At 33.3% G+C, this 17,940-nt stretch overlaps 2 protein-coding genes across 6 annotated transcripts in view; one reads left to right on the plus strand and one right to left on the minus strand.

Annotated features, from left to right (window-relative positions):
• Positions 1-17,940, plus strand: part of LOC108904615 (tyrosine-protein kinase transmembrane receptor Ror) — a 92,015-nt gene that overhangs the window by 34,666 nt on the left and 39,409 nt on the right. The gene's annotated exons all lie outside the window — the stretch shown is intronic.
• The window catches only part of LOC108904616, a 48,760-nt gene that overhangs the window by 6,137 nt on the left and 24,683 nt on the right, over positions 1-17,940 (minus strand). For 2 of the 3 annotated variants that reach the window (XM_023455039.1, XM_023455038.1), the window contains exons 4-8: positions 15,128-15,216; positions 6,516-6,679; positions 5,055-5,765; positions 4,592-4,872; positions 2,430-2,731 (exon numbers count right to left, since the gene is read on the minus strand). In XM_023455039.1, the coding sequence (XP_023310807.1) occupies positions 2,430-2,731; positions 4,592-4,872; positions 5,055-5,765; positions 6,516-6,679; positions 15,128-15,216 (1,547 nt within the window). The remainder of the gene's footprint in view (positions 1-2,429; positions 2,732-4,591; positions 4,873-5,054; positions 5,766-6,515; positions 6,680-15,127; positions 15,217-17,940) is intronic. The other variant, XM_023455040.1, reaches the window with a different exon arrangement.

Raw genomic sequence — 17,940 nt, forward strand, 5'->3', positions numbered from 1 at the left:
AATATGTTGAGGGAAGTTTTCCAAAATCGACTAATAAGTCTCAATGCTGAACATGAATTTCCACCGAGGTCATGTGATATTACGCCGTGTGATTTCTTTTTGTGGCCTTACCTTAAAAACACTATTTTTGAACTGCCTATTCCTGATTTAAACCATCTGCAGGCTCGACTTATAGACAAGATTCGTGAAATTAACAATACCCCGAGCATCTTAGAAAATGTCTTTAATTCTTTGAGGAACAGGTGTGAAAAGTGCTTGGAACAAGGAGGGGGACACTTTCAGCAGCTGCTTTAATTTATTGTTATAACAAGGAGGGGGACACTTTCCGCAGCTCCTTTAATTGTTTGTTATTGTTATCACGATTATTCTTTAAAATAAAGTTATATAGTCATTAACGTTATTGAAACTGACAGCTGCTATACAGCTCGTTGAGAAATGAGGTTAAGTTGGTCGCTATAAGCTATTCCCTACGTCCAATGTGTCAGAGACAACTTCGACCACGTTTTTATTTGAACGCTCGTTATATTGGAACCTATGCATTTTGGATGAATATTGAAGAGGGAAAAAAGGTTTAGAATTGAATTTTGTACAATATACTGTAAGTTAAAAATGTTTTTATTACCGATGTTGCAAAATAGCAATATTTGTTGAAAAAAGGCAAAATAATCAAGTTTTTTGGATATTTTTTAAAAATATTTTAATTGCTCGGAGGACATTCTAATTTTGGTAAAAAAAGCTATAGAGTATAATAAAACAACACACCAAATTTCATTAAAATCGGTTCGACAGTTTTCCCAAACAAAAAAATTTTCGAATTTTCAAAATGTTGCACAGCCTCAAATAAAGATCTAGATATTTTTTCACAGAGAAAAGACCGCTCAACCTTTCAAATGGTTTTTGAAAAATTGAAATCGGTTGATTAGGACGGCCACAGTCAAAACTGTGTTTTTTTTTAATTTTTAAAGAATTAGATTATATTTATCAATTCGCAATTTAGTTTTTTTCAAAAATTATAATTTTAAAGTAATCGGAAAGACGCTTTACTGTGGTCGTCCTAATCAACGGATTTCAATCCAGATTAGGGTGGCCCAAAAAAAAACTAAAATTTTTTTTTTCGTGTTGTGATATGTTAGTTTATCATGTTTTAAGAGCCCCCTCAAAAAATCAGCTCAAAAATTTTTTTTTAGAGGTCGCTCAAGATTTTTAAAAATTTCCAAAATCGTCAAAAATTGATTTTTTTTTAAATTCTTTGTCTGGTTATTTTTCATTTTCTAGGTTGAAAAAAATCTCGATTCTGAAAATTTCAAATCGATATTTTAATTTCTAAAGGTCACTCATAATTATTTTAACTTTAAAAGTAGTGTACCTAAAATGTTTTCGAGCGACCTCTAAAAATAAATATCAACGAACTAATAATTTTTTTTATTGAATTTGATGAACAAAAGAATAGAAATAAATCACGAGACACTTAAAAAATTTCTCGAGGCAAAATTTACTACCGCACTGTGAGTATCAAATATTTATAATTTTTTAATTTTTTAAAATTTAAGTGTCTCGTGATTTATTTCTATTCTTTTGTTCATCAAATTCAATAAAAAAATTATTAGTTCGTTGATATTATTTTTAGAGGTCGCTCGAAAATAGGTACACTACCTACTTTGAAAGTTAAAATAATTATGAGTGACCTTTAGAAATTAAAATATCAATTTGAAATTTTCAGAATCGAGATTTTTTCAACCTAGAAAATGATAAAATAACGAGAAAAAAAAATAAAAACAAAAATTCATTTTTTGATGAATTTGGAAAATTTCAAAAATCTTGAGCGACCTCTAAACAAATTTTTTGGAGCTAATTTGTCGAGAGAGCTCTTAAAACATGAAAAACTAACATATTTTCACAGGAGACACGAAAAAAAAATATAAGTATTCATTTTTTTTTGGGCCATCCTAATCTAGATGGTTTATGCAGATCGTGTTCATTTGAAATGTAGATTCACTGGTATAATTTATGCTACTCCATTCAAAAACACCCTGTATAAGTAAAAAATTAGCTTGCCCCCTCTTACATTGAATAATTCCAAATAAAATTCCAAATATTATTCCGATAGGTCGTCTAGATTTTCGTGGGCAGCAGAAAACGTTAAAAAACAAAAAAATGTCTACTAATAATTTTTTTAAGTTCAAACTAATTCGACTGGAGTATTAGAATTTGGACAAATTTTTGTTCCGGTTTTGGCTTATAAGGACAAATGACGATCCTATTTTTATTTTTTTCGTCTATTTTATGGACCGATAAAGTGATTTTTACCAGAGACGGCATCACAAATTTGCGAAATTTCATTCATCATTATTCATCAGACAACCCATACGTTAAAAGAAGCAAAATATTTATAACACACCCTGTATAAAACAAATAAGAAACGACATTACCTTTGTCTTTTTTCTCCTCCGTCTCCCTGGGTGCGAAGTTGTCCGGGTTGTACCTCATGTTGAAGTAGTCGGCGTTGACGTAGTTGTCCTTCAGGTTGCCGAAGAAGAACGGGTTGGTTTCGGCCTCCTCGCATGCCCCCCTCAGGCCGGGTTCCTCGAGGAAGATGGCCGGGGGCGGGGGCAGGTTCGGGCTGACGCCGACGGCTGGCGGCAGCGGCAGCGGCGGCGGCGGGACGACGCGCAGGTTCTGCTGGGAGGCGGACATTTCCTCCACGGGTTTGGCGTTGAGGCTCTCCAGGCTCCTGGAAATTTCGCTGGATAAATAAAAAATCATGTTGCGGGAGTCTGGCAGGTTGGTGGGCGGCGGGCGAGCTTGAATGAAATTTTTACCAAGACGTTTGTTGTGACAGGTGAGCTCACTCGTCGAAATTCCCAAGGTGGTTTGAGATCGAGGTGAGCTCGCTCACTGAAATTTTGGAGGGACGGCAAATCTTGCTAGAACCTACTTATTTGTGGCACAGTTTTAGTTGTTTTTATTTACATATTTGGGTATTGTGAAAAAAAGTTGCCTAACCGAAAATGTCACATTGAAAAAAGCAGACAGACAAAAACGACACATCACTATATATCACGCACTTCATGTTGTTGAGGTTTCGAGAATCAGTCTGTTTTCGTTTTCAGAACTGATAAGGACGTTTTGTTTTGATTCATTTTTGACAGTTTACATTTGTTTGTTTATCTGTTTCTATAGCTAGAGACAGCATCATAATAAATATTCTATTATTACTTATTTCTTCTTTTAGTATTTGTAGCCAACATTAAATTTTTACAAGCTAATAAAAGTGAAGTCGGTTATTCTAGACAAAAACAGCATGTGAAACAAACATAACTAATTCAACTAATGAAGGAAATTATACGGAATTCATACATTAAAAATAGTAGAATCTATTGGAAAAATTAGTAATTTCTAATACCAATGGTTGTGTTTTGACGTGGTTAGGCTATTCATTAAATGTGTCACATAAAATATTGAATGTTATCAGAAATTAATTAGAAAATGAAAACAATTGAAAGATAAAACTAACTTACTTAAGTATAGAACGTATAAGGAAATGACTAACTACTACTATAAGTAACAATATAAAAGACAGGAAACAAAGAGACGTAGGTGAGTTTTCTTTTCTTTAAAATTGCCGTAAAAATAAGCTCTATTTAATGCAAAAAGAGCGAATTCCCGAGCGGCATTTTCCTGACCCTGGGACAATTTATAACGATGTTTAACTTTAAATAATTTTTAGTATCAATGATTTAATGGTATGTGTCAAATAAAACATTGAATGTTACCAAAAATTAATTAAAAAATGAAAACAATTGAAAGATAAAACTAACTTAAGTATAGGAGGTATAAGGGAACTACTAAGTTTCTGTATAAAACTGCGTTCAATAATGAATTTTATCAAAAAGATTTGTAAGTAGCAATGGGGTCATCATTATCACCAATTTTAAGTAATATTTTTATAGACACTGAAGAAAATAATAATAATAATATAATATCTCTACTCCTCATTCTAATTACGAGAATTAGCCCATAAGTCGGAGACTTGTGCGGGAGAGGAAGCGGCATATTATTAGGTAGGCCGCATTTGCGCCCAGGAACGACTTATGTTGGTAGGCCCTAACCACCATTCAGTGCAGGAATGAGGGAAACCTGGAAAACCTCATTAATTAGGGGAGTGGTCAAATGCCAACAACGGGTGTCAATCTCTCACATTGACCCAAGCCAACATTCTTCCACCCTACCATACCTGCACAGAGGGCGCCAATTCTCCGTACAAGCATAGCTAATCTACGGTCTACCGGCCGCGGGAATCGAACCCGGGCAGAAATTTGCACACGATTAAAGGACTGACGCCTTAAACCCTGCGGCTATCGACCAACTCAAACCACGACCAAATATCGACCAAATTCAAATAAAAATTAAAAATCTCATCATATGATTTGATCAGTTGAACAGTTCTTATAAGAGACCCACCTATTACAAATTTCTGTAAATTAGAGTACGCTATTTCGTTTCTGTTATCAAATAAATGACTTTTGTTTGTGAAATTTTATTCCCAGTTGCCAAAATACCCAATCGAACAAAGGAAAAACAGCAAACTCACCTCTGTATGTTCCTGTACTTGTCGAATCCAATCAGGGGCATCGGATTGGGCATCAGTACCACGTTGAGTTCGCTCTTGTACGGCTTCTCCGGAGTCATGGGTACGTGTTGGGAATTGTCAGGCACCGGATTGTCCAAGATGGGGTTCTGCAGGTACGAAAATTCCTCGCTTTGCACCTCCAAGATGAAGCGTTTGGCGTCGTCCTGCTGCGCCGCATTGGCGTCGTTCTCTTGGACATTCTGATTGATGCCCCTCTGCAAATTTGAGAGCTTCAGTATCTCCTGTTAAAACGTTGTTAGATGTTCAGTCAACACCACAGAAAAAAAAATTGTTAGTGCATTCATACAAGGTGTAACTTGCGGGTCGCGTTTAGAAGGACAAACACGATTCAAGTTCTATTACTTCTAAAAACAGGTCCCACTTAAAGTTACGTCCAACCTTTAAAAAAAAATTGCCTACGCACCTGCGAAATCGACTCTATGTCGTTGAGCAGTTCCTCCAGGTTTCCACCATTGGAAAACGTGCTCTGACTCTGACTGGGAGTGTTGCTGAAGACCAGAGCGTTATTGCTGAAGTTCTGGTTGTCGATCTTCACTATAAGATCCGTGGAGGCCTTCTCCATGGACCTTGTCTCCGGCTGGGGCATGGTGGACTTGGGGACCAGCACCATGTTCTGGTAGAAATTGTTGGCGTTCGTCTGCACTATTTTCTGGCTCAGGAACGTGTCGCAGGTCGACTGGAATTGCTGGAAGTTGGTCCCCAAGTCGTTGGGGCGCTGGACCAGGGGGTTGCCGAGATAGGGCGCTCCGTCCAGCGCGTCGTCGCGCACCTGGTTGAACTGGTTCTCGTCGAAGCTCTTCGACGTCTGGATCGAGGAGAAGAAATTCGGCGGGGCCCTGTCCTGGACGGGCAGCGTTTGCGATTTGCCCATCCCCTTGAACTCCGGGTAGCTCTGGTCCGGCTTGATCACGTCCTTGTCGTAGTTCCAGCTCTCCTTGGGCAACGACGCCCTGTTGGAGTTTTGCTCGGAATTCTCTGCGGAAGTCTCCTCCGTAACCACCGACAGGTGGTCGAACTGGTCCTTTATGTTTCTCAAGTTGGTCCTCTGTACGTTCTTGATGTTCTGCGTGGTCTCCACTTCCTCGCTCTCCTCGCCGCAGGAGGAGCAGCTCTCCTGAAAGAAAAACGTTCGAGCTTAGACACGATTTAAACGTTGGGAATAGAAAACGTTGTGTCAAACGTTAACTTTGAACTTTTGAACGTTTAAACGCAAAAGTGGCAGACTTCCAAAGGAGAAAACGTTGGATGATTAGACATTAAAATAATAATTTAAACGTTTAACCTAAGGAACGTTGTATACGTGCAAATATCCGTTTGAACGTTTAAGCATAAGAGCAATTTCTTGAAAAATAAACGTCTACTGTTAAACATAAATGAAATAGTTAAAACAAAATATTTAAACGTTTGTAAAAACATGCCTTAGTTTAATTTTGTTTTCAGAGATTTCATAATTTACCATTTTTTTACTGAACATATAAAATACATTAGTCGTCGATTAAAATGTATTATTAGTAGTATCAACCTGCAACATAACAACTAAATCTAAACGTCTATTTAATAACGTTTAAATATTATTTAAACGTTTGAATCAAGAATACAATTTTTTATTCTGATATTATTTGGGTATTTCGGAGTTTTTAAGAAAACGTTTTTTAAACGTTAAACATTTAAACGCAAGAGTAGCAACTTTGGAAGTAAGAAACGTTTTTTTTTAACTTTCAAGTATTAAAAATATTGATTTGAACGTTCAAACGATATTTGATCTTAGTAAACGCTGACTATTAAACGTAAATGTAAACAAACGTTGTCATTTGGGTACTTTTTGAGATTAGAAACGTTTCGCGACGGGAAGAAAGTCTCTCACCTCCTCGCTGGAGCTGCTGGTGCACGTCGTCGACGACGAGGAGTAGAAGTCCAGCTTCTTGTCCTTGATGAGCCTCTCCAGCTTGTCGTATTCGTCGCGCAGGTACCACAGCCCCTTCTTGAGCATCTCGTTCTCCCTCTTCAGCTTCTTGATGTCGGACTGCCCTAGAAAATAGTTGACACTGTCGTTGGCCAAACGGTACAGGTACACCAGCCTGAGGATGTCCCTGGACTCCACCATCTCGCTACTAAGTACCCCGGCGCGTCTTTTCGCGGATACCACAAGACTGAGTCGGTTCTAGAGCATTGTTTATTGATCCGGACGTGTTGATCCGATCTAAATGGGGATCGGTGTTATTGTTTTGACAAGGGGAAATGGACACGGAACGCGTTATTTTGAAAATTTGATGGCCTTGACATAATTTCGAGTCGAGGAAGTGTGGGTGGTTTGATAAAAATACTGTCGTGACTGAAGTAAGCATGTATTGTTTCTTGTTTGTTAAGTTTTCTTTTTTAGATACATTTTCCTCTTTATACAGGGTGGTTTATTTTGATTTGAACGTGTTGGAGAGAGGTTCCACCTGGTATTGTGCGACTAGAAAAGAGGTATATGATTCACGGAGTAAATGAAGTTTGTCCTCGTGTTTATTTATATATTTCGCAGGCAAAAATAGTTTGTGGCCGTTTCGCTATATATTTATCGTTTTATGTGAAACAATGAAATAATAAATTTCTGTGCCGCTACTAAAAATATGAGTCGTGGTACTAAACTTCGTTTTGGGGTAGGGACGAGGAGGTATTTTTTTATACACTATTAGACCAGGGAGGATCTGTTTTGAGGTGGATGTGAGAGGGGGCAAGCAAATTTTTTCTGGATTACCTACAACACATAATAAAAGTGTGGATCGCTAGATCTGGGCGAGGTCCGGAACATTTTCAAAGTTGCAAAAATGTTTAAAAAATACCTATTTTATCTGAGTTTTTACGTATATCTTGGAACCTATACGTTTTGGAAGAATATTGAAGAGGAAAAAAGTTTTAGAATTGAATTTTGCACAATATACTGTACTTAAGTTAAAAATGTTTAAATTTATTACCGATGATGTGTAAAATAGCAATAATTCATGAAAAAAGGCAAAATAATCAAGTTTTTTTGGATAATTTTTTTAAAATATTTTAATTGCTCCAAGGACATTCTAATTTTGGTAAAAAAAACTTATATAGAGTATTATAATAAAACAACACACCAAATATCATTAAAATCGGTTCGATAGTTTTCGCAAAATATTTTTTTTTTAATTTTGTAAAAAAAATTTCAAAATTTCAAAATATTGCACAGCCTCAAATAAAGCATCTTATCTAGATTTGAAAAAATGAATTTTTTTTTTACATAGAAAAGATCGCTCAACCTTTCAAATGGTTTTTGAAAAATTGAAATCGGTTACAATTTATTTTTTTTTTTAAATTATAATTTTAAGGTACTATTTTTTCTTAATTTTATCTGTATTTAACAAAAAAATTTATTTCCCAATAGAACAATTTTTTTTAATTTGTTTAAACAAAAATTATTTAAATAATTGTAATAATTATAGCTAAATACATTCATATTCAGTGTTGAAATACATATATACGTAAACAAATTTTTTTCATTGAAAAAATGCAATAGCATAGGGTAAAATGTACAGTATATTTAATGCATAAATAATAAACTGTTTATAACAAAATATGTGCAAATTAGACAGTTGGCAGTGGGATATTTGAATTTCTTGGCTCACGAGACATCTGATTAAAAAAAAGTTCGAAATTGGTCCATTAGAAGCCGAGATAATGCAATTTCGTACCTTCGCATTTTGAACCTCCGAATTCAGTCTCGGAGCGAAAGCCCCCTCCCTTTTCTGCTGATTTATCTATGTTGNTTTGTTTAAACAAAAATTATTTAAATAATTGTAATAATTATAGCTAAATACATTCATATTCAGTGTTGAAATACATATATACGTAAACAAATTTTTTTCATTGAAAAAATGCAGTTGTATAGGGTAAAATATACAGTATATTTAATGCATAAATAATAAACGTTGTGTATAACAAAATATGTGTAAACTAGACAATTGGCAGTACGATATTCGAATTCCTTGCCCCGCGAGACATCGGATTAAAAAAAAGATCGAAATTGGTCCATTAGAAGTCGAGATGATGCAATTTGTTTCGTACCTTCGCATTTTGAACCTCCGAATTCAGTCTCGGAGCGAAAGCCCCCTCCCTTTTCTGCTGATTTATCTATGTTGCCGATAACTTATGGATATGAACATTTTTTTTTGCTTAGAACTCGGAAAAACGAAGCCACTGGATCAAAGATTATTGTTAAATTGTTTATACGGTAAATGCCGATAAACTTCGACCGCTTATATCTCGAGAACCAATAAACGGAATTTTACTTTTTTTTTAAAGAAGCGTCTTTCCCAGTACTTTAAAATTATAATTTTTGAAATTGGTTAAAAATAAAAAAAGAGAAGAAAAACTTTAAAAATTTACTGTAGCCGTCCTAATCAACCGATTTCAATTTTTCAAAAACCATTTGAAAGGTTGAGCGGTTTTTTCTATTACGTGAATACGTGGAAAAAATTTCAAGTAGGTATCTAGATGCCCTATTTGACATTTTTTCAATATTTTTTTCAAAAAATTAGTTTGCGAAAACTATCGAACCGATTTTAATGAAATTTGGTGTGTTGTTTTATTATACTCTAAAGTTTTTTTTACCAAAATTAGAATGCCCTCGGAGCAATTAAAATATTTTTAAAAAATTACCCAAAAAACTTGATAGACATAAATAAGGATATTTCTAACATTATAAAATGGTCAAAAGATCACAGTTTGAGCATTAATTCAAAGAAAACATCAGTAGACCAGTGCTTAAGCCTTCAAAAATGGTAAAAAGTGAAAATAAATTATAGTAGGATGAAACCCATTGGAAAAGAAAGAGAATATAACAGAAATGAAAAGAAAAATAATTTACGGGCGATCTGAGGTCGGGAAGGGGAAGGGGGTGAGTTTTTAAGGGTAAAAATGGTTAAGTTGTAGGTAATAAAAAGATCTACAACTTTTGTATTTACACTTTTTTCACATAACCTCAAAATTTATGTGAAAAATTCAAATAACCAAGTTTTTGGTTTTTTATTTTTATCTTTTACAAAAAAATTTTTTTTTCACGAAATTTGGTGAAAACTTACCTATTTATGTCCCAAACACGCTGTAATTTTTTTGATTTGAAATATTTATTTTTTCACCTTATTTTTACTTAATATCGAAAAAGCACCCTAATTTTCAATCGAAAATTCTCACGTCAAAATATCTGCTTTTTTAAAAACGTCGGTGGGCTTTTTCTTCGTTGAAATCTCTACTTTCTGATGGTGTAAAAAAATATATACATTACTATGGTAAGTTTTCTCAGGAAATGCAAAGAAACGAACTAGAATCCGAAAATTTTTTTCTAATCATTATGTACAATTTTGAGCTATTTATTAAAATTTACACTTTAATTACTCGAAAAACGTAAGATTCCATGTTACATTGATAAACAAAAAAATTACAATTCGAAATATACTATTATAATTAACAACCAAGTTAATAAAGTTAATATTTAATAAGACATCTACATATTTTGAGAAAGTTGTAGAATCTTCTTTAAATTATATACGTAGATACCTATTTATTGCTATTTTAAGATAACTTATATACCTGAGTGACCTACGGAAAATTTTAGCCCATCAAAAGGTATTTCATAGAGAATTGGGGGGATGATAGGAGGGTCTGGGAATGTTTTTAAAAATATTATAATGAATAACAATCATTATAAAGTATATAAATTCAATAGTACGATTTATATGTATATTTAAATATTATGAGATTTTCTATGACATAAATGTAACTAGAATTTAATAAATCAACTTTTATAACTGAAAAAAATAGCAGCAGTCACATTTTTTAGATAAAATCCCCTTTAAATTCTCTCTTTAATATTTAGAACAATTATTTTCGCATGTTTTATGGATTTGTAATTTTTTTGTTAATCNGAGCAAAAATTAAATTCGGTGACGAAGAAATTCTACCTGTAAATAATACTAGAAACTTAGGATTAGTCATGGATTCAACTTTAAAATTCAAGCTTAATATAAATAATTGTATACGTAGTGCTGATGGAAACTTAAAATTGTTTTATAACAGATACTACATCAATAAAAAAGTCAAAACTCTGCTGTGTCAATTAGTTCTGTCAAAATTTAACTTCAGTGATGCAATTTATGGTCCCTGTTTTGATTTCAATGATGCTCGAAGAATTCAAACAGTTCAAAACGCATGTCCTGATTTATATTCGGAATCAGAAAAAGACAATCAATTTCTTATAAACTCGAGGAGCTTGGATGGCTTAACATGTCTGACGGGCGTCTGCTGCATACTGCGAGCTTATTTCATAAAATAGTTAGTAATAAAGCTGCCACATATTTATATGTATAATAAAATCTCTTTCAGAAGTGACGTCCATAATATTAATATAAGATTTAAAGGGCGGCTGACTCCCCCTGCTCGTCGTACAGAATTATTTAAATGTTCTTTCACTTACCAGATAACTAAAATATACAATAACCTTCCTAAGTCTATAAAATCTAAACCAGTGTCTGCTTTCAAACGAACTCTAAAAAAGAAATTATTAGATAATACTAAATAAAACTTTTTCGTTATTGATACCTTAGTACTCTCCTCTTCTTTCTAAAACGTAGTTATAGGTACTTTTTTTTGTATTTTCTTTAGAATTAGTAACATTCTCTTATGTAAATATGATATTCGCTATGCCATAAAATTATAAACTGTTAGACAGTTATGTTTGCTTAAGATTAATGATCTTCGGCATTTTCTTTTCGATTCATTTTTAAATTAATTTTATATTATAATTTTGTTAATATGTTATATCTTATATAATAGTAGAGTGCCCGGCAGCGTTAAATATGCTTAAAAATCAATTCTGTGGGCGTCTCGGGGTTACAAGCTGAATTATGCATAAAATTGAAGCTTATATGTTACTGAATCAGAATCCGAAGGTAATAAAAAAATAACGCGGGCAGAAGGGCAGTAAAATCAAAAAACGAGTTATCACCACGGGCGGATAATACAGTATATTGGCTATAATTCTATATAAAAATCAACTTATATTTTGTACAGCATATATTTTTTATCAATTTTTGAAAGTTGCTCTTAACGTTGAGTCTTATGGCAGAATAAATTTTTAAACTTGAATATCTCGGTTCGAACACGTCGAAAATCTTACTGAAATTCAACATTTTTTTAGTTCCCACGCTATTTACCGGAAAACGGAGGCTTTAATTGAAAAATTTTACTCTTGCAAAAAGTTTCTGTCGCCAATTTGAAAGACAACAGCGTATAATTCAGAATTTTTGCTTCAATAATAAACAAGATATGAATAAAAATACAGAACAAGTCATTTTTCGAACGGCCGGCGGACGGCTGGCTGCTTCGCGTCCCCACTCCGCCACAATCGCATCTGTCTCACAAATCTCCATAGCTCCATTTCGTATTACTTCGATACGTACGAGTCAGTAGTGATAACCCTACTACATACAAATTTTAAAAATATATGCAAAATTAGTAAAATAAATCATGTCTCACTTCTACAGATTTAAAATACGATTTTTATAATAATTGGATTTAAAAGTTAATAAATATATACAGGGTGTCCCGTTCATATTCAACTTGTGTGCAAGTTTCCCATGAGGAACTTGCACACAAGTTTTTTTTGAAACATGAACCGGAGACCCTGTATATAAAATATATATAAAAGGTCCTTTTTATTAACAATTAGGAACATGACTAACAGATAAAAAACACTATTTATCCAAGTCATGTTTCTCATCGAACTTTTTGCAAGATTTTGAGCCATGTTTTTACAGGACCAAATTCAACCCATATTACTTTTCTTGTAAATGCAAACCTTGCTTCCACAATCTAAGAAAATTTAAATTTTATTACTAGAAAAATGGTTGCTACTTATTATCTTACCTTTTTGCATCCACATGAAGAACGTTCAAATGTCTTTATCAATTTTTCTATCCACAGTCGGCAATACAAGGCAATTTTGGACAGAGTTCTAAACAATTGACTGATAATAGGTCCTCAAATAATGGAATCGCAAAGTATCTTCAGTCGGAAGCAGATTTGCAATTGTTGAAGACGATGCTAACAAACCTCTTAAAGTGTTTACTGACGTAATATTATGATTTTTTTAAATAGTTTTATAATAATGATCTGAATATCCTCGAACATATTTTCTGAAAAATCATCCGTACCAATTCCATTTAAGTGTTTGTGGTTTACCCAATTGTTTTCCCAATTTTTTTATTCTATTCTGTCATTAGGCAATTCACATGATATTTTACCTCCATTGCTATTAAATCATTGGAGCCAATTCTTTCTAAAACTTCTGAAGAGATCGATGCAATGTTTTTACTTTAGTTTCTATATTTTTAGACATAACTTGGGATAATCTCTTCCCAAGAGATAGCTTCTAGCAAAATACACATTTATTTATGTGAAAGCCACCCTTACGAAGTGATCTACCAGGAAGTGGTGGAGGTTCAATACCAGCTACTCTGTACTCTTTCAGTCTTTCCACTCTTTTCCTTAAACTTTCAATATTTTGTTTGTTCGTATAGGCAATATAACACATTTTATGCCAAACAATTTTACCAGTTTTACCATCAACAATCACACTTTTTGTATGTCCTCATCTACCTCTTTGTTTATATCATTCCGAATCTTATTGTTAGTGGAATTCATAAAAGTAAAGGAAGTTTTATCCGTTGATTCGATTATAATACCTCCAATTTTTTTACATATTATACATTTTTTGCGTTTTTGCGTTTTGAATTTTACATGTAAGCCGATTTCGTTCTCAGAACTAGTACTATCAGTTGTAGAACGTTTCATTTCGTGCAGTGCTAAATTCTGATAAAAAATCTATAATTGGAATGTGGAATTCCCTACAGTTAACTAAAGTAAAATTTCTCACTTAGATTATCCTTGTTTACAACACTAAACGCCAACCACTATGTGTTTCAGTTTTTTAAAAAGTGAAAAATTAAGATTTTAACCAGGTTAGGTACTGAACTCGTTATATGCATTCACCCACAAAACTATATTTTTGAAAATATAAACACATACGAAAACCGCTACAAAAAGGCACACCTAAAATTCCGGTAAGATAAGAAATATTAAAATAAAATGTAATACAGTACGAGATGGAGCTATGAAGATTTGTGAGACAGATTCAACTTTGGCGAAGTGGGGAAGCGAAGTAGCCAGCCGTCCGCCGGCCGGTCGAAAATGATTTATTTTGTATTTTTATTCATATATTGTTTATTATTGAAGCAAAAATTTTGAATTAAACGCTGTTGTCTTTCAAATTGATGAAATAAACTTTTTGCAAGAGTAAAATTTTTCGATTAAGGCCTCCGTTTTCCGGTAAATGGCGTGGGAACTAAAAAAATGTTGAATTTAAGTAAGATTTTCGACGTGTTCGAAGCGAGATATTCCAGTTTAAAAATTTATTCTGCCATAAGACTCAACGTTAAGAGCAACTTTCAAAAATTAATAAAAAATATATGCTGTACAAAATATAAGTTGATTTTTATATAGAATTATAGCCAATGTGCTGTATTATCCGCCCGTGGTCATAACTCGTTTTTTGATTTTACTGCCCTTCTGCCCGCGTTATTTTTTTATTACCTTCGGTTTCCGATTCAGTAAGATATAAGCTTCAATTTTATATATAATTCAGCTTGTAACCCCGCGACGCCCACAGAAGTGAAAATAAATTAAAGCGGGCACTCTACTATAATGTGAATCAGAAAAGAAATAAAGTTCCTTTATTTTTATTATTATTTTTTGATTGAATTCTAAAACTTTTTTCCTCTTCAATATTCTTCCAAACTGCATAGGTTCCAAGATATAAGTAAAAAACTGAGATAGAATAAGTATTTTTTAAATATTTTAAACATTTTTGCAATTTTGAAAATGTTCCGGACCTAGCCCAGATCTAGGGATCTGCACTTTTATTATGCGAGTTGTACTGAACGTATTCCAGCAAAAATTATCTTGCCCCCTCTGACATCCAAAAAGTGGGATATTTCGACAGATCCACCTTGGTCTATATCGGAAAAATGTAATGGAGCAAAAAATTTTCATGAATATTTCAGTGATTTTCGAAAGGCCGTATCTGAGTGAAAAATTGTCGTACCGAGATAATAAAAAAAGCGTTTTGAAGCTTTAAGTCTCTAGTTTCGGGATCTCAAGACAAAAAAAAAAATTGAGCTACGGTTATCGAGCAAACAAAAGAAATACGTCGAGTAAAAAAATTTACAACTTTTTTTTTCGATAAGCCTTTTGAAAATCACCTTCAATTTTTCCAGTAGTGTAATACAGTTCGAAAAATAAATTTTAGCATTCACGCCCGCCAATTAGCCTTTTTTATCCGCGTAAGGATCGTACAAGTAGCGAGATGTTAAAAACTGTTCCAATCTGTATTGAAAAAAAAGTACTTACTGCTTTCCACCTCTGCGTTGATGTTGATCGTCTTCAGCCTTAATTCCTCGTTCTCGTAAAGCATGCCCCTCGAGGATTTCCTATCTAATCTAAAAAAACAAGACGGCAAACGTAAAACTGGAATACGGACTGACGTACAGGCGGAATGCTGCGCACGCAGAATTCCGGTGTCGGTTTTAGGAAGGAAAAAAAAAACGAAAAAAGAAAAATGTCATGCCGTCAGTAGCCTAAAACATTAGCTGTGGTTAGGCTCATTTGTGGGCTTTTTGTGTTAGATTGTTAGCAGCTCTGAGCGGCGGAAACGTTTGAATCGGTGTAAAGTATACGAAGGAATTGAAATGATAGAAATTTGATATGTCTAAAATAAATTGTGTTTCTTTGGAAAATTTATGTAGATTGTGTTCAAGGATAATTAGTCCTCTGAAAAAAATGCCCGGAAACGCTCCGTTTTCGAAATGCAGGTGTTGATATTCGATTTTTTTTTTAAATTAAATTTTATGCCCTACTTTGAATTCCCAACCGGATATTATTTTATTATAGTGGATTCTGCTATCAATCTCGTTTATACAGGGTGTTTTTAAATAAGTGCGAAATATTTTAGGGGGTGGTTGCTGAAGTTATTTTGTGAATAAAAGTTCATTTAAACGTAGGTCGAAATATGCTTCTTTTCCGAGAGACAGTGTTTAAATTTTAATTTTTTATTTATTTGTATTAATTGTGTCAAAGAATTTTAAAGGTATTGACTCGAAATTTGATGGTTATATTTTTTAACAAAATAACTTCAGCAACAACCCCCTAAAGTATTTCGCACTTATTTACAAACACCCTGTATAGTCGATTCAACAGATGCTTACAAAAATGCTTACAACGGAGAAGAAAAGAAGATTTGATATGTTCGTTAATGACGTCACGATGAACATTTTATTTTTTTTAGGACTTTAATGAAGCCAAAATGAAATAAAAAAATAAGGCTCTCATAATTTTGAACCCTTTTTATTATGAAAAGCACGAAATAAATTTTGTAAAATTTTTCCCTAGAAATGTCTTGTGAGGTATTGTAGAAAAAGTGATTTTTTTCTTATTTTGACCGCCCGAATTCAAATTTGGCCAAATAAGAGGTTTATTTAGCAATTTTTTATTATATTCGTTTTCAGAATATATACAGGGTGATCCATTAACGGTACGGAGCGGTTGTATATAGGAAACTAGACGTGCTACTATTATGGGGTAAAAAATCTACAAGCAAGGAGGCCCGCTAGAGGGCGCAACTTCTGTAGTATTATGAAAAATTGTCGTATTTTCGAAATTTCGCGCTTATACAGGGTGTTTCAGAAAGACCTCCCGTAAATTCAGGTGGTGAAAAATAAGAATATTTTTTCTTATGAACTATATGTCTATCTCCTCTTGTTTTCGAGATACAGAGCGACAAAATAAAATTTTTTAAATAGAATTTTTACGAAAATTTCCAAACGGTGCGAAATATTTTTATGAAATTTGGTATTCCGGGGTTTTTCAGGTCGCCAAATACGCTGGTCTGATTAGTTTTTGGATATTTCATAGAGGGCGCTAGTTGCGCTACTTTCCTATTACATTTTAGGTTCTATTTTTTTTAAGGTTAGGTTTTTTACCATTCGGGTTCCAATTTCTAATGTACAAATTTATTTTGTAAAAATAATGTACTAGAACTTCTTAATGTGAAGGGTTTTCGAGAAAAAAGGCTTTTTTAATTGAACTCTTATAATATTACGACGAAGAAAATAAGTGACTTTTTTCAAAGTAGGCTTTTGTCAGAACTTATTAATGGATGTCTCATAAACAACGCATACATTCTCAGTAATATTTTAACCTGTAATTAACTTTATATCAAAATTTTAGTGATTGTTAGTGACTGTAGTTAGTAATGACTAATTACTCAGATATTTGGAATTTATAAAAACTGAAACATTGCAATTATAAAAAAAAAATAAAAAATCAGAATATAGCAAGTACTTTTTTATAGTTTTACAATTTAACTTTAGCTTGGACTATGCCATTGTTATTTAGAGAACTATGTAAATAAAGGAGGATGTTCTAGCACAACTTCACTATTTTAGCAATAATTTGAAAACGAAAAAAGATATCGACATGCGCTTTATGATAGATAGATAGATAGTTTATTTGGCTATTTTACACAAGTACATGGTTTATAGCAAGTCAGTACAAGAAAACAAAAGGCATAGTTTGTATACACATAGCACACAGCAGTCAACATTGAAGTGAATTAGAACACTAATAAATATAAATATAAAAGCACACAAAATACCAAAGATAGTCGAACTTTGCAGGACCCACATAATCTAGAAAATATTAGATTGATAATACTCATCTACAGAGTAAAAACAGTGAGATAAAAGACTTTTTTTAATATTAATCTTGAAGCATCCCTCATTCATATCCGTTATATGGCAGGGTAGTTTATTATATAATTTAATGTTTAGAATATTTCTTTGCGATTTGACCAATCTGGATCGAGGTACAAGTAGATCACCCGCCACAGCAACACGTGTATTATAATTATGGCGGTCAGACACCCGGGGAACGATATTCCTGCGAGCATGTATTTCCATTAAAGTTTGTAATATAAATATACAGGGCAGTGGTAATATACGAAATTTCTTGAACAGTGGTTTGCAATGTTCACTGCTACCCACATTTGCTAAGATTCGCACTGCACGTTTCTGGAGACAAAAGATTTTTTTAGAATCAACTGCATTGCCCCACAAGACAGTGGCGTAGCTGATCAGGGAATGAAACAAACCGAAGTATACATTTAT

This window comes from Anoplophora glabripennis, unplaced genomic scaffold, assembly GCF_000390285.2.
Source record: "Anoplophora glabripennis isolate ALB-LARVAE unplaced genomic scaffold, Agla_2.0 scaffold294, whole genome shotgun sequence".
NCBI classification, from domain to species: domain Eukaryota; kingdom Metazoa; phylum Arthropoda; class Insecta; order Coleoptera; family Cerambycidae; genus Anoplophora; species Anoplophora glabripennis.